This window comes from Gymnoscopelus braueri (assembly GCF_963280865.1).
Source record: "Gymnoscopelus braueri genome assembly, chromosome: 6".
Lineage (NCBI taxonomy): Eukaryota > Metazoa > Chordata > Actinopteri > Myctophiformes > Myctophidae > Gymnoscopelus > Gymnoscopelus braueri.
In genome coordinates, this window is record NC_137607.1 from 52,499,515 (window position 1) to 52,523,516 (window position 24,002).

The window sequence follows — 24,002 nt, forward strand, 5'->3', positions numbered from 1 at the left end:
CGGAATTCAAAATGTACTTGAGTGCGTGCTTGGAATAGGATGCGGATGGGACAGCGAGGCCCGGGTCAAAAGGTCACATATCTGACCTGTCATCACCCTACAGGGCCAGAGCTCCTTTAATGCGCCCAGGCCTTAAAGCACGTGAAAAATGAGTGGTATTCCCCTTTAAAGCACGTGTGCATATATACCATTAAACACAGATCCATATACAGTACAGTCCGGTTAGTTAGCTATTTGATGGAGACGAGTTCTTTGAGAATGCACTTACATGTGCACGTGCACATGCACACACATAAGCATGCAGTCATGTGCACTGGCCACGTACACTACACGCACACACACACAATGTGATCATGCCACAGCCACTCACACACACACACACACACACACACACACAATGTGAGCATGCCACAGCCACTCACACACGCGCGCACGCACGCACGCACGCACGCACGCACGCACGCACACACGCACACACACACACACACACACACACACACACACACACACACACACACAATGTGAGCATGCCACAGCCACTCACACACGCGCGCGCACACACACACACACACACAGGCACACGCACGCACACGCGCACACACACATACGTGATTACGTGCAGAGAGACAATCTCTCACACACTCCCCCGTATACATTTTCCTCTCTCCTTCTCCCACTCACACATACATATGAAGAGGCTACTCCCCCCCCCCCCCCTGAACATGAATAACGCAAATGTATTCAGCTCAAGTCCTCCGAGCTGGAAAATAAGATCAGTCAGCGAGCCTTTGACCCTTGCCCATGGCTGTACGAGCATGTGACAGAGAGAGAGAGAGAGAGAGAGAGAGAGAGAGAGAGAGAGAGTGAGAGAGACCAGTGTTGCCATGTCTGCTTATTATGAGCTACTTTGGGCTTGTTTTTCTGTGAAGTCGCTTGTTAATATTGTTGCGGCTTTGCTATATAAATGTTGTTTAAACCATGGTTCTCAAACATTTTCATGTGAAGGATTAAAGACTTTTTTTAAATAGCCGATCTACAAGCTCTTAACCCGTCGAATCGCGACACGTGAGCTTGTAGATCGCTATTTTCAAATAGCCAATGTATACAGGTTTGAACTATAAGTGATCATGTGTTAGTCGCTTCTTTTGGCCTTGTTTTCATATATAGACCTGGTTGCTTATTTCTCTCGCAAAATCTGGCAACGCTGAGAGAGACAGAGAGAGAGAGAGAGAGAGAGAGAGAGAGAGAGAGCGAGAGAGAGATAGAGACACAGAAAGAGAGAGAGAAGAGCATGCATGTGCATATGTGAGAGCTCATGCATATGTGCGGCTGTGTCTCTGTGTGTCGGCGCTTGTTAATGCACGCACATGCATTGTGTGTGTGAGTGTGTGTGTGTGTGTGTATCTATAAAATTTGATAGGCCCGGGCCCACGCTTGGGGGGATTGGTTGCAGCTCTATCAGGAAAACGCTCTTATTAGCTGTGGCGTTTACATTCAGTGCACTCCGATAGCTAACTACGCTATTGGCCGGACATTATTCATGGTCATCTGCCCCGCTCTCTGTTTCATCATCAGCCACGGCCTTGTTATAGCGGGAGGACACACACTCATGCACACACACACGCACACACACGCACACACAGTCACATACACACACACACACACACATGAATATGCACACACGCCCAGAGACACGCACATAGATTGTACACAGAGAAACACAGGCATACTGTACATAAAAGTGCGTGCATGGGCGCACACACACACACCCACACACGGACGGACACGCACACGCACACACACGCGCACACACACACACACACACACACACACACACACACACACACACACACACACGCACACGCACACGCACACACACACACACACACACACACACACGAATATGCACACACACTGGCTGACTCAGTTCATCTTAGTTCATTAGAAAAATTACTCATTTAGGAATGAGGCTATTGCTTATAATAGTTGTCAAATGAGGGCTGGGGGCCATGCATGCCCTTTTACAAGTATCCTACAGTACATACTGTATGTCTCGTTATCGAGTGGTCTTTGGGCACTTTGATTTCAATTTAATGCTTTTCACTATTTTGCGCGGAGGCGGAAAACTAAAGGGAAACGTAACGTTGTCTTGACGGAGAGAGCATGGTCGAGTGACCATCAGTTTGTATTGAGAGAGAGAACGGAGAGAGCAAGGTTAAGTGACCATCAGTTTGTATTGAGAGAGAGAGAACGGAGAGAGCATGGTTGAGTGACCATCAGTTTGTATTGAGAGAGAGAGCATGAGGACCCGTATTAACCACGCAGACACACAAACAAACAGCCACGCATGCGCACCACTCTCTATTGTATATTAGGATGACTGTGAATGAAAGGTAAAGTAAACCAACATGATTTTCCTTGTAAAAGCAAATCAATATGTATGTATGTATGTATGTATGGATAAATGACTGCTTTTACCCCAGTCAAGTTTGAACTATGATCAAACGCGACAAAAAGTGGACACGGTATGTATGTATACACTTCAAGGTGTGTCCAAGACATTGACCATCCTGATGGAAATAGACACGGTATCAGTGGTGGAAAAAGTACTCAAATGATTTACTTAAGTGAAAGTATCAATACTGCAATGTAGAAGTAGGCCTACTCTGTTACAAGTAAAAGTCCGGAATTCAAAATGTACTAAAAAGTTAAAGTACAAAAGTAATGGTATCAAAATGTACTTAAAGCACCCAAAGTAAAAGTACTACAATGTTTGAAAATAGCAGATCTACAAGCTCACAACGCATCGCGGTGCGACGCGTTGTGAGCTTAGATTGGCTATTTTCAAATAGCCTAGGTATAAAATAGGGCTGAAGTGGTTAATGGATGATTCATAATCTCATAATTTATATCTGAAAAGTAACTAGTAACTAAAGTTCTCAAATAATTGTAGTGGAGTAAAAGTACAATATTTGCCTCTGAGTTGTAGCAGTGAGTAGAAGTAGAAGTATTGGAAATTGGAAATACTCAAGTAAAGCACAAATACCTCAAAACAGTACTTAAGTACAGTACTTAAGTAAATGTACTTTGTTACTTTCCACCACTGCACTGTATATAACGTATACTGGTGTTTTGCTCATCTTTGTGAGAGTCAGACTATTGCTTCATTTATACTACACATTGTATGGCACTGGCAGTTCCGCTTGCGGAAAACAGCAGATCTACAAGCTTGTAGATGGTCTAATCTTTGACCAGGCTTATAAGCCCTACTCTCTCCTCTAACCAGCCCAGCTCAAAACCCCTGCTGCCAGGATATGAGATGCTGATCAGATTTCTATAATCAATTTACCAGAGCATGGAGGTATAAATCCTGTCCATTCACTCCTCACTGGCCTTCCTTCTTCTTCTCTCCCCTGCCACCCCCCCCCCCCCTCTCTCACTGTCTCTCTCTCTCTTTCTTTCTCTCTTTCTACCTCCCTTCCTCCCTATCAGCCTCCCTGCTTATAGTCAGATGAATAATTCAGCAGCCGATGTGGTGAAAGGTGGAGTAAACAAGTCTATTGCCTAATATCCCGAGAGGCTGCCAAAGGAGAGACGAGTGAGGGGAGAGAGAGAGAGCTGGGAGAGATAGGGGTGTGTCTGTGTGTCTGTATGTCTGTGTGTGTGTGTGTGTGTGTGTGTGTGTGTGTGTGTGTGTGTGTGTGTGTGTGTGTGTGTGTGTGTGTGTGTGTGTGTGTGTGTGTGTGTGTGTGAGAGAGTGTGTGGGTAGGGGGTGGGGGGTTGCGGTGGGTGATGTGTGTGTGTGTGTGTGTGGGATAGCAGAGAACGTGAGTGCAGTGGATGGAAGGCAGTATCTATTGAGCACGGACATCCTTACAGCCTATCCACGAGGCCCGCAGTCATTTGCACTTAGATTGACCCCAAGGTTGCACCAAAATGCCACTGGCAGCTTTTACTACTACTCCCCCACCCCCCCCGTTCGTTCTCTGTCTCTCTTGAGCCACACACACCGACGACCATAAATAATGAAATCATACAGTGAAACGCAGCACCTGTGTGTGTGTGAGAGAGAGAGAGAGAGAGAGAGAGAGAGAGAGAGAGAGAGAGAGAGAGAGCGATGGAAAAGAGTTCAGGGTCCCTGCTTTTCTCAGAGGCGAGAGTTCCTCAAACAAAAGAGAGGATAAAAGCAGAGGGTACTTCAAGCCGTTGTATAGCCGTTCGGCCCGTGTGATACCGCACAGAATGACTCTATTCAGGTTTGGAGTGCAGAGTAAGTAGCTTTTGTTTCAATACCCTCAAGTATAACAGGGACCTGGCCTAAACATGAGACACATGCAAATAGCCACAAAACACACCTGCCATTTTGCTCAGCAAATTCAATAGAGTATAGAGAATTCACCGCATTAGTTTTTATGTAACCGGCCGAGGCAATCATAGCCTGGAGTTCTGTTCAATGGTTATGCAAGTGGAGCTTAATTAATGCAGTAGACTTTACCCCCCAAAAAATTCAATCGTGATTGGGAACATGTTGTGTGGAGATGACATTTGAAAACAAAAAAGAAGGTACGTTAATTAAAAAAGACATGGGTTTAGTTTGGTCGAATGTGTTTTCGTTTCTGTGCTGGGATATTTATGAGGACGGTTGTGCTTTGTATGAGTGGGAAGGTTCAAAACTGAGAGTTGAGGGCTCTTCATCATGAGAGGTTTTCCACACACTTGTTGAGTAGTGGTGTGTGTGTGTGTGTGTGTGTGTGTGTGTGTGTGTGTGTGTGTGTGTGTGTGTGTGTGTGTGTGTGTGTGTCAGGGTTAGAAATTAACTTTAATTTTTTTTCCCCAGGGCTCTTTTTTTTGTTATTAAACATCATTACAACTTAAGGTAACTTGAGTACAAACTCGAAAAAGTGCTCCTCGGAGCACAGGTCAGGTAGGTTATTGTTGTGGGCCAGCAATGTTTGGGATTCGCCAATAAGGATGGAATATGAAAAATCGGATGGATCCGTCTTGATCACTTGACTATAGAGATAATGTGTACCGATTTGAGTGAAACTTTGTAGGAGTAAAATGGTGACGGCAAATGGTGACGGCAAAACACTCTCTGACTATGTCAACCTGACATCTAGAGGAGGAGGATGTGGGCGGAGGTGCGTTTAGAGCACACAGAATGTTCAAGGCTTGCGTTGGCATTATCAACTCTTATATGACTACTTAGTGCCATGATTTTGGTAGCTTTCCTGTTTTTCTTAATACGTCTCTAGGATATGTGGTTAAAATGTTCGAGGGTGTCTTGCCTATGTGTTTTCTCTTTTCTTCCCATTGCGACCTGCAAGCTTCTCTGGCACACAGGTGGAAAAGCGTGGACTGGACTGACATGTCAGGACCATGTCATGTGTACCTCAAAGTGAAACCCACGCAATCAAACTGCTTCATGATCGACAATTAAGAACCTGTTTTGTTTATGGTCCATTTTCGAGGGTGTCTTTTTTATCACTAGCCTCCGTTAATTTCCAATCCTGGGTATAATTTTCGTGTATGCTAATTGTGTGTGTGTGTGCGTGTGTGTGTGTGTGTGTGTGTGTGTGTGTGTGTGTGTGTGTGTGTGTGTGTGTGTGTGTGTGTGTGTGTGTGTGTGTGTGTGTGTGTGTGTGTGTGTGTGTGTGTGTCATGAGTTGCTGTGCATGTTTGTTTGTTTGTACGTACGAGGATGGGAGGTGTACTCACTGGCATGGTCTGGCTGCCATGGAGGGCACTGATTGCAGACTGGGCTTCGGTGTGTGTGGAGAACTTCACAAAGGCACAGCCTGGAAGAGACAATAATACACACATTGAAAAATTATCGTCAGTGCACGATGCAAAAAAACAAGACATGACACACAGTCATGTATACCAGCTTGCTTGCTTTTTCTCTCCGTGTGTGTGTGCGCCGTGTATGCGCGGCTTGTTTTCATAGACCTGGTTCCTGATTTCTCTCGCCGAATCTGGCAACACTGCTAGTGGCTCCCCATTGGCTTAGACCTGGTTGCTTATTTCTCTCGCAGAATCTGGCAACAATGCTAGGGCAGAACACACGCTACGTAGCTCGTATGCAGAGGTGTAAAGTAACTAAGTACATTTACTCAAGTACTTTACTTACATTTTGAGGTATTTTTTCACTTCAGTCCTATATTACTCTGTGTCACGGTGATTTGAACCGACGGCGGTTGTGTATAGTAGCCATAGAGGCGAGAGGCGTGTCTAGTAGCCATAGCTTGGGAGGACGAGACCGCCCGTTCAGAGTATGGGAAAGTATCCCCATTGGCTTAAAGGACAGCCAATGATCGAAAACATGTCGAGAATCTGTCGAACACATGTTGACTAGTGGTCAGTGTCTTCTTAGACCAGAGTGCGTTGCAAGCTGGTAAAAAGGAACAGAAATGGCGCCTTTATTAAAAACCACAAAGGGAAGCACAAAACATCGTAGGGAAGCACTGAGAGACTCCCTTTGCACAGCAGGCTGCCCTACTCCAGGCAGGCAGACAGGCAGACAGGCAGACAGGCAGACAGGCAGACAGGCAGACAGGCAGACAGGCAGGCAGGCAGGCAGACAGACAGACAGACAGGTAGACAGGCAGCGGCTGCAGGCTATACAGATTCCACTGATGAAGCATAAAAGCATGCTATTTAGTGCCACATGCCTGTCTGTGCATATTAAATATTAGCCAACCTTGCTAAATTCATAATATGTTAAAGAGGGCTAATATCCCTCGCTTTAAGACCTGGCAATAACACACATGTTTGTGAAACAAAATGTATTTCTCACATTCGTAAGGTCCAGAGTCAAAGTTTTAATATCATTACATTAAGCCCTCTAGCTATCGCTTCAAATGATGTTGAACAGTCGGCTACCTTCCAGGATTGTTTGGGCTTCAACAAATGAGCTTTTTTTTTTGTAGTAACGATGACAATTTTGAATATTAAATCATTGTTTTTATTTCTGGATATTCTTTTAAGTCAGGCATTGATCATTGTAACTTCCTTGTAAGAATTCCAGACATGATTAAGACTCACAAGTGAAACCACTTGTTTGATGCAAACGCTTTGTTGTTGTTGTTGTTGTACTGGAAAGGGTGGATTCAACACAATAATGGAACATAAAGAGATGTAGGGGGGATGCTTTAATATCATATCGTCTCTGTCGGGTGGAAACCTCATTATGTCCAAAACTGTTACTTTTCAGGATTCAAAAGTAGCAAGAGCAGCAGATCGACAAGCTCGAAACGCGTCGCTTCGCGCCCCGTTTCGAGCTTGTAGATCTGCTACTTTTGATGCTTTCGTGTGATCAAGTAGGGCGTTAATTTACAAAAAAAACACAAAAAGTTTGAATATGGAGATAAGATCTTTCTGCCCAAACGATATTTAACCCATATTTAGACCTGAGGCCGAATCTACAAATGTCCTCTAAATCAATCAAAACTGTTTTCTGAAAATGTTATGTTTCTATGTCAGTGGTTTTCAAACCTTTCCATGTCAAGGACCCCCAAAATGATATGTATTTGGCTGCGGACCCCCATCTCAAAATATTTTGTTCCATGGACCCCTAGAAGCAAAGTTACATTTCTTTGCTTTAAATAAAATATATTTTATTTATATTTTATAAGATTTGCACACATTTTCAAGATTTTTCTAAAATAGCAGATCTACAAGCTCGTAGCTATCTGCTATTTTTGAATAGCCAAAGTATAAAATAATGGTTAAAGTCTAAAGTGACACAGATGTTTTCCCGGTTTTAATGGGTTAATTTCATTGATGTGGTTGTCTATGGCAATGGGGGTAAACAGGGGCAAATGGGGGTAACCCTAAGGGTACATGGAGACATGTGAGAGAATACAGTTACAGTGAGAGAAAGTGGAGAATGGCGGAATGCATGAACAAACTTTGTGAACCTGCTGATAAAGTGTTGAACCAGATCGATCAGGAGGCACTAATTGCAACTCTTCTCACTCCCGTTTCTTTGTAAACAATCTTCAAAAGATATGGGCTATCATTCATTCATAGCACCATAACCTAGCTTTGGTGTTCTCTTGCAGTTTTCCCAAGCAACATGTTGGCTAGCGTGGATAGGCCTACTTGCATTCAGAAATCAGGAACAGGGGGTACAGAAGCAAAAAAAACAAGTTTGAGAGCTGCATTAGAGAATACTAATGGACAGGATGTGTTGGAGTCCAATGTTTTGAGTGGTTCAACCTACAGTATTCTGTTGTTAAGCTGTGACGTTGAGCCCCGTCAAAACAACTTCCGAACTTCCGGGTCCAAGTGTGTATTTTGCCAATATGTGCAGTGCAGTGTCCCTCGCTCTTTTAACAGATCTGAGACTAAAATAACGACTAAAGTGTCATTCTACCGCTTTCCTGGCAACAACAAAGAGAAGAGGAAATCGTTATTTTATATATAGCTATATATAAATATGTATATATAAATAAATATATAAAAAAATGTTAATAATAATAATAAATAAATATGTATATAAATATGTATATTAGCCTACTTTTTACTGTCTATGATATTAGCATTAAGACCCTTTTTAATCCTCAATGGTTCATTTCTGAAAAAGGAGGTTGGCCGGCAAGAGTGGACGGCACTGGTGCCTTTTGGACCCGGACTTGACGTCGGACTACAAAATGACGTCAGACTTAAAAACCGAATAGAGAGATAGTTGATAGTTCACCCCAAAATAACTTTTTCTCTATCAATTACTCACCCCATGGAGACTTGAATTCATTGGTATTTTTTTAGTTTTCATCGCATTCCTAACAGTTGACGTCTCCATATACGGCACCGCTGGTGGTCATCAAATTGGCTTAGGCATGCGACTAAAACAAAAAATATCAATGAATTCAAGTCTCCATGGGGTGAGTAATCAATAGAAAAAAAGTCATTTTGTGGGTGAACTATCCCTTTAAGCCTCAGTTATACTTACAGTAGTTGCGTGTCAGAGTCGCGCGTCAAAAAAATGCCACTAAATCGGCTATTTCGGTCTACAACCTCACAATGCGTCGCGGCGCGTTGTGCGCTTGTAGATCTGCTATTTTCAGCATGCAACCAAGTGTAAAATCGGCCATTACGACGCCATCAAGGCACGTCCAAAATTCATTTTAGTCGACTAAATCAACTGTAGATTTAGTCGACTATAATCTTATGATATTTAGTCGACTAAAACTACACAAAAACTAAAACATTTCAGACGACTAAAATATGACTAAAACTAAATGGAATTTTATTCAAAAGACTATGACTACAACTAAATCTAAATTTGCTGTCAAAATCAACACTGTCAGACACACACAAATATGGCTGGAGCTGCAGCGGCAGCAGAGAGAGAGGGATTCTGTTCAACTGCCTTTTAGCTGCTGCACCCATTCTCTCAGCGGGGAGCGCTGGAATTGTTTTGACGTCCATCTTTCCCTCTCTTACTCCAAAAACCCACTGCAGAGTCAGATCGCTCCGGCTTCAAGCCCCCACAGATATAATTCCACAATAAGCCCCGCGCTGGTGAATAGGTTTTGAGAGATGCGAGAGACCACTGCTCCCTTTGCTCTTTGCTGCTTGTCAGGGGGAATTGATGTCTCAAAGTTTTTTGGCTGTCTAAAAAAAATGTAGGGGGGCGGGGGGGGAGAGAAAAGAAAGACGAAGCCCTGCAGACCACTGCAGTGTCCCTGTTACAGTATGATCCTCAGAGTTCATTCAACCCTATAGTTTCTTTGGCTATTCAAAAAATAGCAGATATACAAGCTCATAGCGCGGCACTGCTATTTTTTGCGTGAAAATGTGTGCACATTTTGGATTTTATATATACATTTGTAACTAAAATCTTTGCTTCTGGGGGGTCCCTGGAACAAGACATTTTCAGATGGGGGTCCACGGCCAAATACATATAATTTTGGGGGTCCTTGACATGATTTTTTTTTAGAACCACTGATATAGTACAGTATATAGCAACATATGTTTTTTCAAAAAATAACTGTTAGGATTTAGAAGACATTTGTAAAATCCCCCAGAAGCAAAGATTTGAGTTACAAATGTTCGCTTTAAAAACATATATATATGCAAAGATTTGCACACATTTTCACGATACAAAAAAAAAGGAGCATATCTACAAGCTCGTAGCGTGGCACCGAGTGAGCTTGTATATCTGCTATTTTTGAATAGCCAAAGAAACCTAAAATGACACACAAATGCGTTCCCGGTCTAAATGGGTTGACTCTGAGAGTGTGCAAATGTAACCAAACGGACCAATTTGTACACTGAGAGTTACCACTAAATCAACACTTTTATTGTAAGGCCAGAAAGTAGTCATGCATTCATAAGAAAAAAAGATCTTTGCACTTCTTGAAACAATTGACGAAGAATGCACGATATGCCCAATGGCATTTATTAACATACTGTATAATACAGGAACATTGTTATTGACGACTCTTGACTTTGTAATTATATATCCACAAAGTACCTTCATTAGTATTTATGTAGTGCAACACTAGCTGTAAATAGTCTATCTTGCTATTTGAAGTTTCTGGCCTTTAGTTTGAAGGCACTAAGCGTTAATGTTTATCGGCAGAGCAATTGATGGGTTGGCAAGTTTGACACGCAGCAGTGGAACCGCTACAGCTGGTGCTGACAGACTAGAAAAGGTGGGCCTAATGAAAAGGGACAATCCAGCATGAGGACACTGACCTTTTGTTGCATTTTACCAGTGGTGGAAAAAGTATACTCGAATGTTTTACTTACTGTAAGTAAAAGTATCAATGCCTTAATGTAGAAGTAATCTGTTACACAAGTAAAAGGCCTGTGTTCAAAATGTTACTTGAGTAAAAGTATTGGCATCAAAATGTACTTAAAGTACTAAAAGTAAAAGTACTGAAATGTTTGAAAATAGCCGATCAACAAGCACACAACGTGTCGCAATGCAACGCGTTGTGAGCTTGTAGATCGGCTATTTTCAAATAGCCTATGTATAAAATAGGGTTAAAGTGGTTAATGTGTATTTTATAATACAATAATTTAAGTCTGCAAAGTAACTAATAACTAAAGTTTTCAAATGATTATAGTGTAAGAGTAAAAGTACAATATTTGCCTCTGAGATGTAGTGGAGTAGAAGTAAAAGTAATGAAAACTGGAAATACTCCAGTAAAGTAAAAGTACCTAAACATTTTACTTAAGTACAGAACTTGAGTAAATGTACTTTACACCACTGCCTTTGTTGCATTTTATATCTGCATCTTATTTTCGGTCGGTGTGCCCTATACGCCCTACTGTGTCTACGTGGGTTTGTAAATAAAAGGGGAAGAGGGACATAATATTTGTTTTGCCAGTTAGATAGGAGTATCAGGAATATTACTGACACACACAGACATCAGGAATGCGCACACGCGCTATCGAGAGAGTTACAACACTCCCATAGAATCCATTGTTTTTCTTTTATAAAAAAAAAAAAAGTATCCCGTGATTTTGTAAACCTTTTTTTTCACCCGGTGCCAATTTTCTAAGTGATCCTGGGCGCTACACTCCCCCCACCAGCCTAGGTAGCCCAGGGCCGAGCTCATGCCTCCTTCAATGCATGAGAGCCAACTGACCTTCTTGTCACTTGACAGGGGGGAGTTTCCCCCGATTGGACGTAGTGCGTGGAAGGAACACGTTATTCCAACCAGTTCCTTTCCCCTCCATCAGTCGCCCCGGCTGTCATGGGGGAGGCGGTATAGCGACCAGGATTACTACATGTTTTTGTGAGGGTATTAACTACCCTAGGAGACACGGGGAGAACATGCAAACTCCACACAGAGTAGGCCCTTTCCATTGTTAACGGAAGAATATTCATAATTCAATATTCAATTGCCAAAACCATCTTACGGGTTGATTTGGAATTAGTTCCAGTGTTGCTGAGAGATAACAAGAACAAGAAGAATGTGGAAGTAATGCTTGCCATCGGGCAACCAGTAAGTTCCAAACAGTACTGTGTGTTAGTTCCAACGTTTGAATCCTAATTGGTGTTGATGAAGCATTTGTGATAGCTGAACCGTGTAGTCGCGGGCGAGAGCAAAGTATGTCATTATTCTCTCTTTCAATGGGTCTGGGAGAACGCCACGTCCACAAGTCACTCTCTAAATCAGTAACCTCGCATCACCAGTCTTTCCACCTCAGAGGAAAGCCTGGTATTCGTTATTAAAAGGCCCATGTGATCCGGTCTAGGCCACGCCTACTGAAAAAAAAGGAAAAAAAGCAATTATATTTCCGGAACTTGCGGGTTCCGGTTTGGCGGAGACGCTTTGTTTTGGTTCTCCCTGTTTGTTTCCCTAATCCCTATTTAAACGGAATAGAATTTCCCCGTGGGATAACAAAGGTAGACAGACACTAAATAGTCTCCGGAAAGTACACTCACATTTATATTTATTTTGTATTTAAAAAATAAGCTAAACTACGCCACATCAAGGGTTTTATTAGGAAGAACCTATTACAATGCCCTTGATTGCGCCCGGAGTGACCGGAGGGTGAGGCTTGCGGGTTCCGGCCGCCTGATGACGCGGATGACGCGCCTGGTGACGTAGGGTTACTTCCGCTCCTGACCGGATCATAAACCCAAAAAAGGTATTGATACTAATTGCTACTAAATCAGTGGTTTTCAACCCTTTTCATATCAAGGTCCATTATTTATTTCGGCATTTGCGCCACGGAACCACCATTTGAGCCATGGACCACCACCTGATGAGATTTAGCCTCTCAGCAGTGTTGATTTTGTCAGCAAATTTTGATTTAGTTTTAGTCATAGTCTTTTGAATAAAATTCCATTTCGTTTTAGTAATGTTTTTGTCATCTGAAATGTCTTAGTTTTTGTCTAGTTTTAGTCGACTAAATATCATAAGATTATAGTCGACTAAATGTACAGTTGATTTAGTCGACTAAAATGTATGTTGGCGGTGCCGCGTTATGAGCTTGTAGATCGGCTATTTTCAGAGCGCAACACCCGAGCGCAACCAAAAATAAAAGGACTTGTCTTTTAGTTATACTGGATCTCTTCTCCACTAGCATTTTAGTCTAGTTTTTATTTGTTGACGAAATTGTCAAAATATCTTTTGACGATCTATGACGAACATTGACGAACATTTTTCGTCATAGTTTTAGACGAAATAAACACTGCCTCAGACCCCAAAACGTAGAATATTTTGTTGTCGTTTCATAAGATTTTGTCCACAATTCACATGCTGTATTGATGTTGGTACCATAGGAGAGATAATAACAGGCAAACGTTGATCAAAAGAACAATTCTTTAACTAAGTAATGCAGGTTTTTAACAATAATTTAACTCTTGAGAGCGTAAAATGAAACCAAATGGACCACCTGGAACCCCCTCAGGGACCACTGGTTGAGAACCACTGCTCTAATTGTTTCTCCCCAACAACAAACTGAGGACAATCTACCCAGATTCTGCTGAATGGAAGCAGGACCTTTATGGCCATTTGGTTCCATTTGTACACTCTCAGAGTTACAGTACACACACACCCGTAAGGGACCATTTGTAACCCCCTCAAGGAACCACGAGGGTCCCTGGACCACACTTTGAGACCCACTGGTGTAGCAGTCTCTCCAGTGAGCCAACATGCACAATATCAGCACCCTGACTGTGTTTGACCAAGAATGTGAACACAACCTTAATGACCATCATTGGTAACACCTGTGACGGAAGTAAGGAAGAGGCCCAATTTCTTTCCAATTATGACTGCCATGCATATTAGAGCCTATTGTTTGTTTGTTTGCCTGAACAAAAAGTTGTAATATATATTTTTTTAAATAGCTGTTTGAAGGCATTAACTCATTCAATCCGGGAACGCATCTGTGTCATTTTAAGATTTATTTTTGGCTATTCAAAAACAGCAGATATACAAGCTCATAGCACGGCACCGAGTGCCGCGCTATGAGCTTGTAGATCTGCTATTTTTGAAAAAAAATCTTTGAATATACATTTTTTAAAGCGAACATTTGTAAAATATTTTGTTCCAGGGACCTCAAGAAGCAAAGCTTTGAGTTAAAAATGTTGTTTAAAAAAATATATGTATTCAAAGATTTGCACAAATGTTCAAGATTTTTCAAAAATAGCAGATCTACAAGCTCGTAGCGCGGCACTTGGTGCCGCGCTACGAGCTTGTAGATCTGCTATTTTTGAATAGCAAAAGTATAAAATAATGGTTATAGCTCAACATTTTTTCTTTTGCATTGTACAGTGGTCTCCCTGCTCAATAGTTTTTTTTGCATCGGACAGGAAGGACACTATGGTTCCTACCTTTGCTGTTCCCATCAGGACCTCTTAGGACCGTGCACTCCTCGATGACTCCGTAGGGCTCAAAGAGGCGGTAGACGTCCTCCTCCGTCTGCTGTTTGTTCAGCATCCCCACAAACAGCTTCCTGTCTTCTGGAACAAACAGCAACAAGAGAGGTTAAAGCTGCAATCCGGGACTAATTTTTTAATCAATGAAACGTCATTTTAAACCAATTAGAGACAAAAAAGGTATGGTATGGAGCATAGGTTCTCAAAGTGGGGTCCGGGGACCAAATTCCAAAATGTGTTTGCGAACGCGGAAGGAGTTCGCCCAAGTGGAGCTTACTATGCAACCGTGCTCGGGTTGTGTGTGTGTGTCTCTGTCCGTGTGTGTCTCTGTGTGCAGCCGCGCCCCCATGTGACTCACGCTCTCATTGGCTCGCGCCCCCATGTGACTCACGTACGTGCACTGGCTGTAGGCAGCCGCCAGAGTGCACCACCAGGAATGTAGACGATGCTCTGATTAAAATGCACAACAGCCTGCAACATGCCTAAACCAAACACATTTCAAAAACTCTTCTGGCGGCCCTGTTCTCACTAATTTCACTGTACCACCCACTTCTCTACAATTGCTCATTCCTTTCGATTCTTCTTAATTGTTATTTTCGAGCTGCGTTCGCTTCGTCTTAAATAATTTTAACCACTTTAACTTTTTATACTTTGGCTATTCAAAAATAGCAGCTCTACAAGCTCATATCGCGGCGCTATGAGCTTGTAGAGCTGCTATTTTTGAAAAATCGTGAAAATTTTAGCAAACCTTTGAATACATATATATTTTTAAAGCGAACATTTGTAACTCAAATCTTTGCTTCTAGGGGGGTCCCTGGAACAAAATATTTTGAGATTGGGGTCCGTGGCCAAATACATATCATTTTGGGGGTCCTTGACATAAAAAAGTTGCCATGAGGATATTATTGCTAGTGGGCCCCCAAATAATTGGCAAAACAAGATTTGGATGATTTTATATCTTTAAAACATGACATAATGATAATTCTGATACCTATAAATAGGAGCTTAAAGTATACGGAATATATACAATATACATATACAATTGATTGATGTAGACCCCCTACAGTATTGATTGACAAAGTAGTGCTGCCTGAAGCTCATCATAACCGTATTATTATTCCCTGGGGCCAAACAGAGATCCTGTCTGTTGGAAAAAGAGTGGTAGAAAATGCCCGTCTCTCAAGTGGGATGACCCGGGTTTGAATCCAAGGTACAGTAGGACGTAAAATGTTATGGATTACACAGCCTTATATGTTGTAACTCTGACCCTTGAACTCTGTACACTATTAAGCCAGTCTCTCTGTGTGTGTGTGTGTGTGTGTGTGTGTGTGTGCGTGCGTGCGTGCGTGCGTGCGTGCGTGTCTCTCTCTCTCTCTCTCTCATTTGATCCCGGGTTGTGCTCGCCCCTTGCGTCACACCGTATTGTCTCTTTGCCAAGACTGATCATTTTAATCTGTAGTATAATTGCATTTGCTCCCATACGGGCGCTGCTTATGGGGGCAAGTTAGTGGTCAGGGGGTTCTCCTGGCCCCTGAGGGAAGAGAAGAAGAGCACGGGGGATGGGGAGGGCAGGGCACTGATGAAGAGGCCACACACACATGCGCGCGATGAGGAGAAACGTCCTGGTTTAGAAACAGTCGGAGCTTGAGGCATCTCTCGCCTGTTCTCCACCATCTCTCTCTCTCTCTCTCTCTCTCTCTCTCTCTCTCTCTCTCTCTCTCTCTCTCTCTCTCTCTCTCTCTCTCTCTCTCTCTCTCTCTCTCTCTCTCTCTCTCTCTCTCTCTCTCTCTCTCTCTCTCTCTCTCTCTCTCTCTCTCTCTCTCTCTCTCTCTCTCTCTCTCTCTCTCTCTCTCTCTCTCTCTCTTTTCACCTCCCCATCACTCCCTCCCTCTCTCTTTATCTCTCTCGTTTCACAGCTAATTGCTGCTGATCCAGTATTTTTCATGTAGCTGGAGAAATATTTCAGGGGGGGGGGGTCTTTCGGCTGAACAATGGCCTGTCCCTCTCCGGTGTAGCAGCAGAAAGGCTGGGAGACATGCCATGAATAACACACTGCCGTTTTCAATAGGTAGCCCTGTATCCTATCGAGTCCTGTTAAACGCTGTGGGATCTGCTCCGTACCTTGACCTGACACGCCGTGTTTACTGATGTACCTCGGCCTTGTATGATTAATGCCGCTTGCGCGCTTTGTGTCTCTGCCGGCAGCAACACACAAACCGCCGAAAACCTTCCCTTATTCGTACAGACTGTGTTTCTCCAACTCTGACCTCGTGAAGCCAACAGAGAGACGGAGTCAGAGATAAGACTCCATTGAAAAAATCCTGATGGTCATTTAACTCCCTACAGGTCCATGTGGTTCCATTTGCACTCTCTCAGAGTTATTGTTTATTAAGCCATTAAGACCGGGAACGCATCTGTGTGTAATTTTTTGATTTCTAATAGCAGATATACAAGCTCGTAGCGCACCGAGTGCCGCGCTATAAGCTTGCAGATCTGTTATTTTTTGAGAAATATTGATTCTTTTTTTGCAAATCTTTGTATATATATATCTTTTAAAGCAAACATTTTGAACTCAAATCTTATTGCTTCTGGGGATTCTACAAATGTCTTCTAAATCCTTTTTCAAACGTATGTTGCTATAATATCAATGGTTCTCAAACTTTTTCCATGTGAAGGACCTCCCGAAATTATGTCCGTGGACCCCCCCCCCCCATCTCAAAATATTGGTGTCCCTGGAACAAAATATTTTGTTCCAGGGACACCCAGAAGCAAAGATTTGAGTAGAAAAATTAAATATTCAAAGATTTGCGCACATTTTCACGATTTATTAAAAAAAAAATGCAGATCTACAAGCTCATATAGCGTGGCACTCGGTGCCACGCTATATGAGCTTCATCATTCTCATCATTCATCATTCTCCGCCTGGAGGTAATGCACAGCGTCAGGGCTGACCTGTGTGCCCATGACTATACCGCTATACTACCGGGAGTGTTGTGCCGTCTCTGTGGCCCCTGACCCGGACCTTAGCCCATATATCGGGCGCGCCAGCATCGCGTGCCCCCCCCCCTGACCCAGTCGTTATAGTCGCTACTATAGCCGCTATACCCTGCGCTGCCTCGTGTGGCGGGGCGCGGGTACTGGAAACGTGTGTGTCTACAGTACAACGCCCCCAATGATGCACCTTTAAAATAATGTCCCGTGTCAGAGCGCTGTCTGGGGGAGGAGGGGCGTCCCTGGTGTGTGGCCTCCTTATTGCAAGTGGCAGGATCAGAGGCTATGTATCAAAATGGAAGTGATGCAATGTGACAACTGTCAGGGTGGATTGGAGAGCATTTATCTGCAAAAAAAAAAGAAAAAGGAAAGCCGTGAACTGGAAAATAAAAGGCCAAGATGGTCCTTTCCTCTTTTTTTTTTGCCGGAGGGGGGAATGTAAATTTGTGAGCCCTGCTGCATGGGCGGGGGAGGGGCAGGGAGAGCTGGATTTAGGTTCTCCACAAATCTTACTGTAATGCCCATAGACCACGTGACGCCTACCCCCATACACACAAGTGTATGGGGGTGTGTGTGCACACGCACACGCACACGCACACGCACACACACACACACACACACAAATCTTTTGAAAATAGCAGATCGGCTATTTTCAAATGGCCGAAATGAATATAGGGCTGAAGTGGGTAATGTATGTTTTATAATAATCAAAATCTACAAAGTAACTAGTAACTAAAGTTTTCAATTTATTGTATTGTAATGGAGTAAAAGTATAATAATCGCCTCTGAGATGTAGTGGAATAGAAGTAAAAGTAAATTGGTAATATACTCCAATAAAGTAAAAAATACCAAAATAAATTACTTAAAGGTAGGGTAAGTGATTTGCAATGATTCAAATAATTGCGAAATGGGTCTATGTTCTGATAGTGCTCGTTACTATAGAGTGTCCTGTCCATATAAGGAGTCTCCATGTCTCTCCAGCTCTTTATAAAACAGAAAATGCATTTTCGTTTCAGTTTCAGTTTCATTTCCAATTTTATCCAATCAGGATAGAGAACTCAATCAGGATACAGATTAAACAAGTGAAATTGGAAGTGGTGACACTAAGGAATGAGCAGGAAAAATTTTAACTGGAACACTATAAAAATTAAGCTTAAAAATGGGTACTTTCTCCTGATTGGCTGAGATTTTGACACCTACCAGAAAATGTATTTTCTGTTTATTAAAGAGCTGGAGAGACGGGGAGACTCCTGTTACTGAAAAAGCAATGCACTCTATAGCAATGATTACTATTAGAATATAGTGCTTTAACCTTTTAACAAAATACTTTTTGTTTTAACCCAAAAATATCACTTACCCTACCTTTAAGTACAGTACTTGAGTAAATGTACTCAGTTACTTTACAACACTGCACACACACACACGCCCCGCCCCCCCCCCCCACAGAGACACAGTCACCTTTTGCCTCGCCGCTGTTAGCCCTCATACGTTGCGGCGGCCATAACTCTGCGGCGGTCCCCCCCCCCCCCCTCGTTGTCCGGTGTGTGCGTGATGGCGGTGTGTGACAGCCCTATGGATTAATGTATGCAGTTGACCTATATCAATTTGATACGAGGCTGCAGTGTGACGATCACAGCGTGAACAGACCTCATGTGGCACATCTTAACCCTTTGAGACCGGGAACGCATCGGTGTAACCACTTTAACCATTATTTTATACTTTTGGGCTATTGAAAAATAGCAGATCTATAAGCTCATAGCACAGAGTGCCGCGCTATGAACTTGTAGATCTGCTATTTTTTTATAGCCCAAAGACATCTAAAAATGACAGACGGATGCGTTCCCGGTCTAAATGGGTTAAAATACGATACTGTAACCGTCCCGCGCCCCGCTGATAGATTGCTCACTGGGAAATCACCACCAGCTGAATGGAATAATATTTATTGCACTCCCAGCATATCACGAATTGGCCACTATATATCAGATTCTTCTGTAATATTGGTTTACGGCGAGGGCTACAAAAGAACCCCCTTAACAAGTTGGTGTGAGCCATGTTCCATCTCTCGGCTTGGCTTTTTAAGGCTGGTGTTTTCATCTATAAGATGAGATAAGCTGAAAGGTCCTTCTATCATCTGAACCCATACGCTGCAGTGGTTCTCAAACTTTTTTGGCGCCAATGACCCCCAAATGGATATGTATTTGGCCAAGGACCCCCATCTGAAAATGTTTTGTGCCAGGGACCCCCAGAAGAGAAGATTTATGTAAAAAAAAGAAAAAAAGGAAATTATTCAAAATAGCAGATTAATAGCAGTATTTTTTAATACAATTTTGTATTTTTCAATAGTCAAAATATGGATAAAGTGGTCAAAGAATGATTGTGATGATGTATTAACAAATTTAGCTGGGGACACCCTGAAACCCATATATGCATACATCCAGCAAGGGGGGGGGGGGGGTAGGAATGTGATATTTACAATTAGACCAGACTTCTTTCATTATGTCCCAAAAGCATATGAAAATTGGGAAAAGGACTTTTGTGTATTTCTGCACCCTCAGCATGGAACTCGTTACAGAATGACTTTCTAACTATTAATGAATAGATATTTCTAACTGCTTTTTAAATCCAGAAATAATTGGAGGCAGATTCCTTAATGTATCAACGTTTTTTAATTTGTCTGGTTAGAAAACAGACTTAAAAAAAAAAAAAAAAAAGAATCTCCTTTGAAATGTGAATTGTTTTAATCTGGTCTCCTTTTGCGTTTTCTGTTTGTACTAACTAGTGTTTTTTAATTATGCTCGTGTCTGTCTTGGCCAGGTCTCCCTCGAAAAAGGATTTGTTTAATCTCAATGGTGCACTATCTTGGGTTGAATAGTCATTAAATAAAACATTCAAATGATCAATGTAGAATGAACTCTGAGCTCTTTTTACTCCATGAGAGAGAGAGAGAGAGAGAGAGAGAGAGAGAGAGAGAGAGAGAGAGAGAGAGAGAACGGTTCCTTTTTGCAAAATGAGCTTGGAAAACAAGCTAACAATGCATGAAAACAGATCATCTACTGTAGGAGATCTGTTCCACCATGGAGGACTCTGCCTCGCCAGCTCTGGTCTAAAATGGCACCGTGGGAATTCAGCTCTTGTGTTCATCAGCAACGGGAACATTATCTTGTTTATCTACAGTACTGCGTGCACACACCCACCCACACACACACCCACACACACACACACACACACACACACACATACACCACATGTACACACGCAATTATAGTGAGGGGAAAAGGGGGAGGGGGCGGATAGAGAGAGAGAGAGAGAAGCAAACTAAATTTTCACAACAGCATAAACGCACACGCACACACGCACACACACGCACACACACGCGTGCGTGCGTGCGTCTCACACGAGCGGTGCACTCTGACAAACCCAATGCACGCACACCGCCCTTGTAATGCGCTTATAAATTAGTTACCACTTTAGGGGAAAGTCCCAATTGATGATGGAACTCTTGAAGATTCTCTCTTGTTAAATCATTCAGCAGAAGGAGGAAGTGTGCTAGCTCGGGCTTTTTCTGTTTAAACACCAATGCCATGAGATGGCGTGTCCCACTGTTACCATGACGTTTTACAGCTACAGTGTATCGACTGGCTCTTTAATGTAGCCTGTGGCCGGTGGATTAGTGCGGTCTCACAGCAGGGGGCAGAGAGCATGTACACTGTACAGCCAGTGGTGGAAAAAGTACTCAAATGTTTTACTTAACCTGAAGCCGATTCTACATGTCTCCTAAATCAGTAAAACAGTATTTTGAAAAACGTATGTTTCCATATCAGTGGTGCTCAAAATCTTTCATGTCAAGGACCCCCAAAATGATATGTATTTGGCCGCCGACCCCCATCTCAAAATATTTTGTTCCAGGGAACCCCAGAAGCAAAGATTTGAGTTAAAAATATATATATTCAAAGATTTGCATGCATTTTTAACGATTTTGCAAAAATAGCAGATCTACAAGCTCATAGCACGACACTCGGGCCGCGCTATGAGCTTGTATATCTGCTATTTTTGAATAGCCAAAGTGTAAAATAATGCTTTTTAGCTCAAATCAAAAAATGACACGGATGCGTTCCAGGTCTTAATGGGTTAAGTAAAAGTATCAATACTACAATGTAGAAGTAGGCTACTCTGTTACAAGTAAAAGTCCGGAAATTAAAAATTGAATAAAGTAAAAAGTACAAAAGAATTGGTATCAAAATGTACTTAAAGTACCAAAAGTAAGAGTTCTAAAATGTTTGAAAATAATCTCTTCACTGAAAACATACAATCTCCAAGCCCACAAACTCGTAGATGTGAGCTTGTAGATCTGCTATTTTCACCGAATGTTTGTCTAGTTATGACATGCCCAGGTACGCTAGTGGCTAACACTGAGCATTTTAAATGAAAAGAGTTATCGGTGTGTGTATCAAATGTAATGCTATTCACATAGCAGCCATTTAGAGAGCATTTTACAGGTCCTGTAAAGTAGTTTATTGAAGCTAACTGTGATGGCACACGGTTATTTATTGTTGGATTTATTGTTGACAATGAGTGTCATTGTCAACAAGTGCATTAATATGAACGTATGAGCCATCGTAATTCATGGACTATACACAGTTGTGGACAAAGTACTCAACACCAGTACCTGAGCCAAAGTATTGATCAAGGCTTCACAAACTTTTCCAGACCGCAACCCCCCCCAAAATAATCATATTTGAACTGGGGAACCCCCACCCTGACAAGCACTTGGAATTGTAGGCATTACATTTAGTTTGACTCGGTTCCACAGATAAATATTGTGAAAATAGCTGATCTACAAGCTCACAACGCCTCGCACTGCGAGGCGTTGTGAGCTTGTAGATTGTAACTTTAGAAACGTGCAGATACCCTGTATACACCTATACTGTATGTTGGTTTGTTTACTGTTGAGTGAGAAAACAATGTTCCACAACTCTTCCAGTGCCATGCTTATTTATGGAATTTTGGTTCTGAGTGACACAACCAAAATTAATTGTAACAAAAAGTGCTTAGGAGCCGAGATACAGCCTTTTTCAGTAAGAAGTTAAACAAAGAGTGAATGGAGCAGCAAATCTTCAAATCATCATACTTGGGTTCTGAACATGTTATTTTTTTTTATGACGTCTTGGCACTCAGGGCGTCAGGCCTCGTGACGTCTTTGACGTCATGTGGCACTGGATGAGTTAAGCTAATCATCTGGTTCCAACCCCAGTTTGGGAACCACTGGTATAGATTGTCCTGGTCAAATATTACTCCATTACAAGTGAAAGTTCTCATTCAAGTTTGTACTTGAGGTAACTCTTTGACTGCCAGAAATAAAACATTGTTTGCTAAGCCACTGCCAACGATGTTCGAGTGTTTTCACTAACTTTTGAAAAATCCAGTATGATCGATCCCACGATCGCTTTAAAAGACGTAGGTGGGTCTTGTTGACTCGGAGAAAAAGAATTGTGCCGCCGCGATGGTCCATTCCAAATACAAAGTAAAGTGCAGATACTCAAAAAGAGTACTTACTGTAAGTACAGTACTCAAGTAAATGTACTTTGCTACTGTCCACCATGCACTGTTTGCAGACTACTGTATACACACTTTATACAGTAACTTCCTCGTCAGTCTAAAACTTCTCCCCATCATGTTTAATTTACTCTGAGGTTCCTAAGCAGATGCTTGATTGGAATAAATGCATTGGAAATTATACCCCAGAATAATGAATTGGCAATGTGCTGCTTAGCTACGCGTACTGAAGGTTACCATGGTCCGCTTGGACCCTCTGTAATCAATAGAAGCTTTTTGATATGAGGTTTAACCCTTTAAGACCGGGAACGCATCTGTGCAACCACTTTATCCATTATTTAATACTTTGGGCTATTCAAAAATAGCAGATCTACAAGCTCATAGCGCGGCACCGAGTGCCGCGCCATGAGCTTGCAGATCTGTTATTTTTGAAAAATCCTGAAAATATTGTGCAAATCTTTGAATATATATATCTTTTAAAGCGAAGATTGTTAACTCAAATCTTTGCTTCTTGCGCTCATGGCGCAACATATTTGCGCCATGAGCTTGTAGATCTGCTATTTTTGAATAGCCAAACTATAAGATAATGGTTATAGTGGTTGTGAACCGGTGCTTTCCCGGTCTTAATGGGTTAAAAATCAAACTGGAATTTTCATCTGCTTTATGCGAGAGAGAGCTCATTATTGACTAGCCTGTGTGGTGGTGAAGTGTTTTCAGGAGGGTCTGCACATCCTGGCGCTCGCTTCGCGTTATTGGCCTCCGCACGCCGTATACAGGATTGACACCACGAGAACCGTACAGCCCTGAATCTTTATTCACACGTCTGCTTCAAAAAACACTTCTTCTTCCTTTTCTCTCTCCAACCGAGTGCGTGGCGATTTTCTTCTTTTTTTCTTTACATACCGCTGTCTCCTGAAAGTTTCAAGGATTTTCTGTCTATAGAGCCGACCGCACACATACATTAACCATCTGCAGAGTACAAGTCCAGCATGCTGGAGACCTATTACAGCACGCCGTATACTGATTACATTGAGGATTGCTGTGGGGTTTTGACAGTGACATAGAGCGGACTGGCAGTGAATAGCAATGGCACAGGCTGGGATGTTTTTTG

General features: G+C 42.4%; 1 protein-coding gene across 1 annotated transcript in view; it reads right to left on the reverse strand.

Annotated features, from left to right (window-relative positions):
• The window catches only part of celf5a (cugbp, Elav-like family member 5a), a gene marked incomplete at both ends in the record, with an annotated part of 372,721 nt that overhangs the window by 56,359 nt on the left and 292,360 nt on the right, over window positions 1-24,002 (reverse strand). Inside the window, 2 exons of the mRNA XM_080431230.1 lie at window positions 5,719-5,798; window positions 14,303-14,431. Coding sequence (XP_080287356.1) covers window positions 5,719-5,798; window positions 14,303-14,431 — 209 coding nt within the window. The remainder of the gene's footprint in view (window positions 1-5,718; window positions 5,799-14,302; window positions 14,432-24,002) is intronic.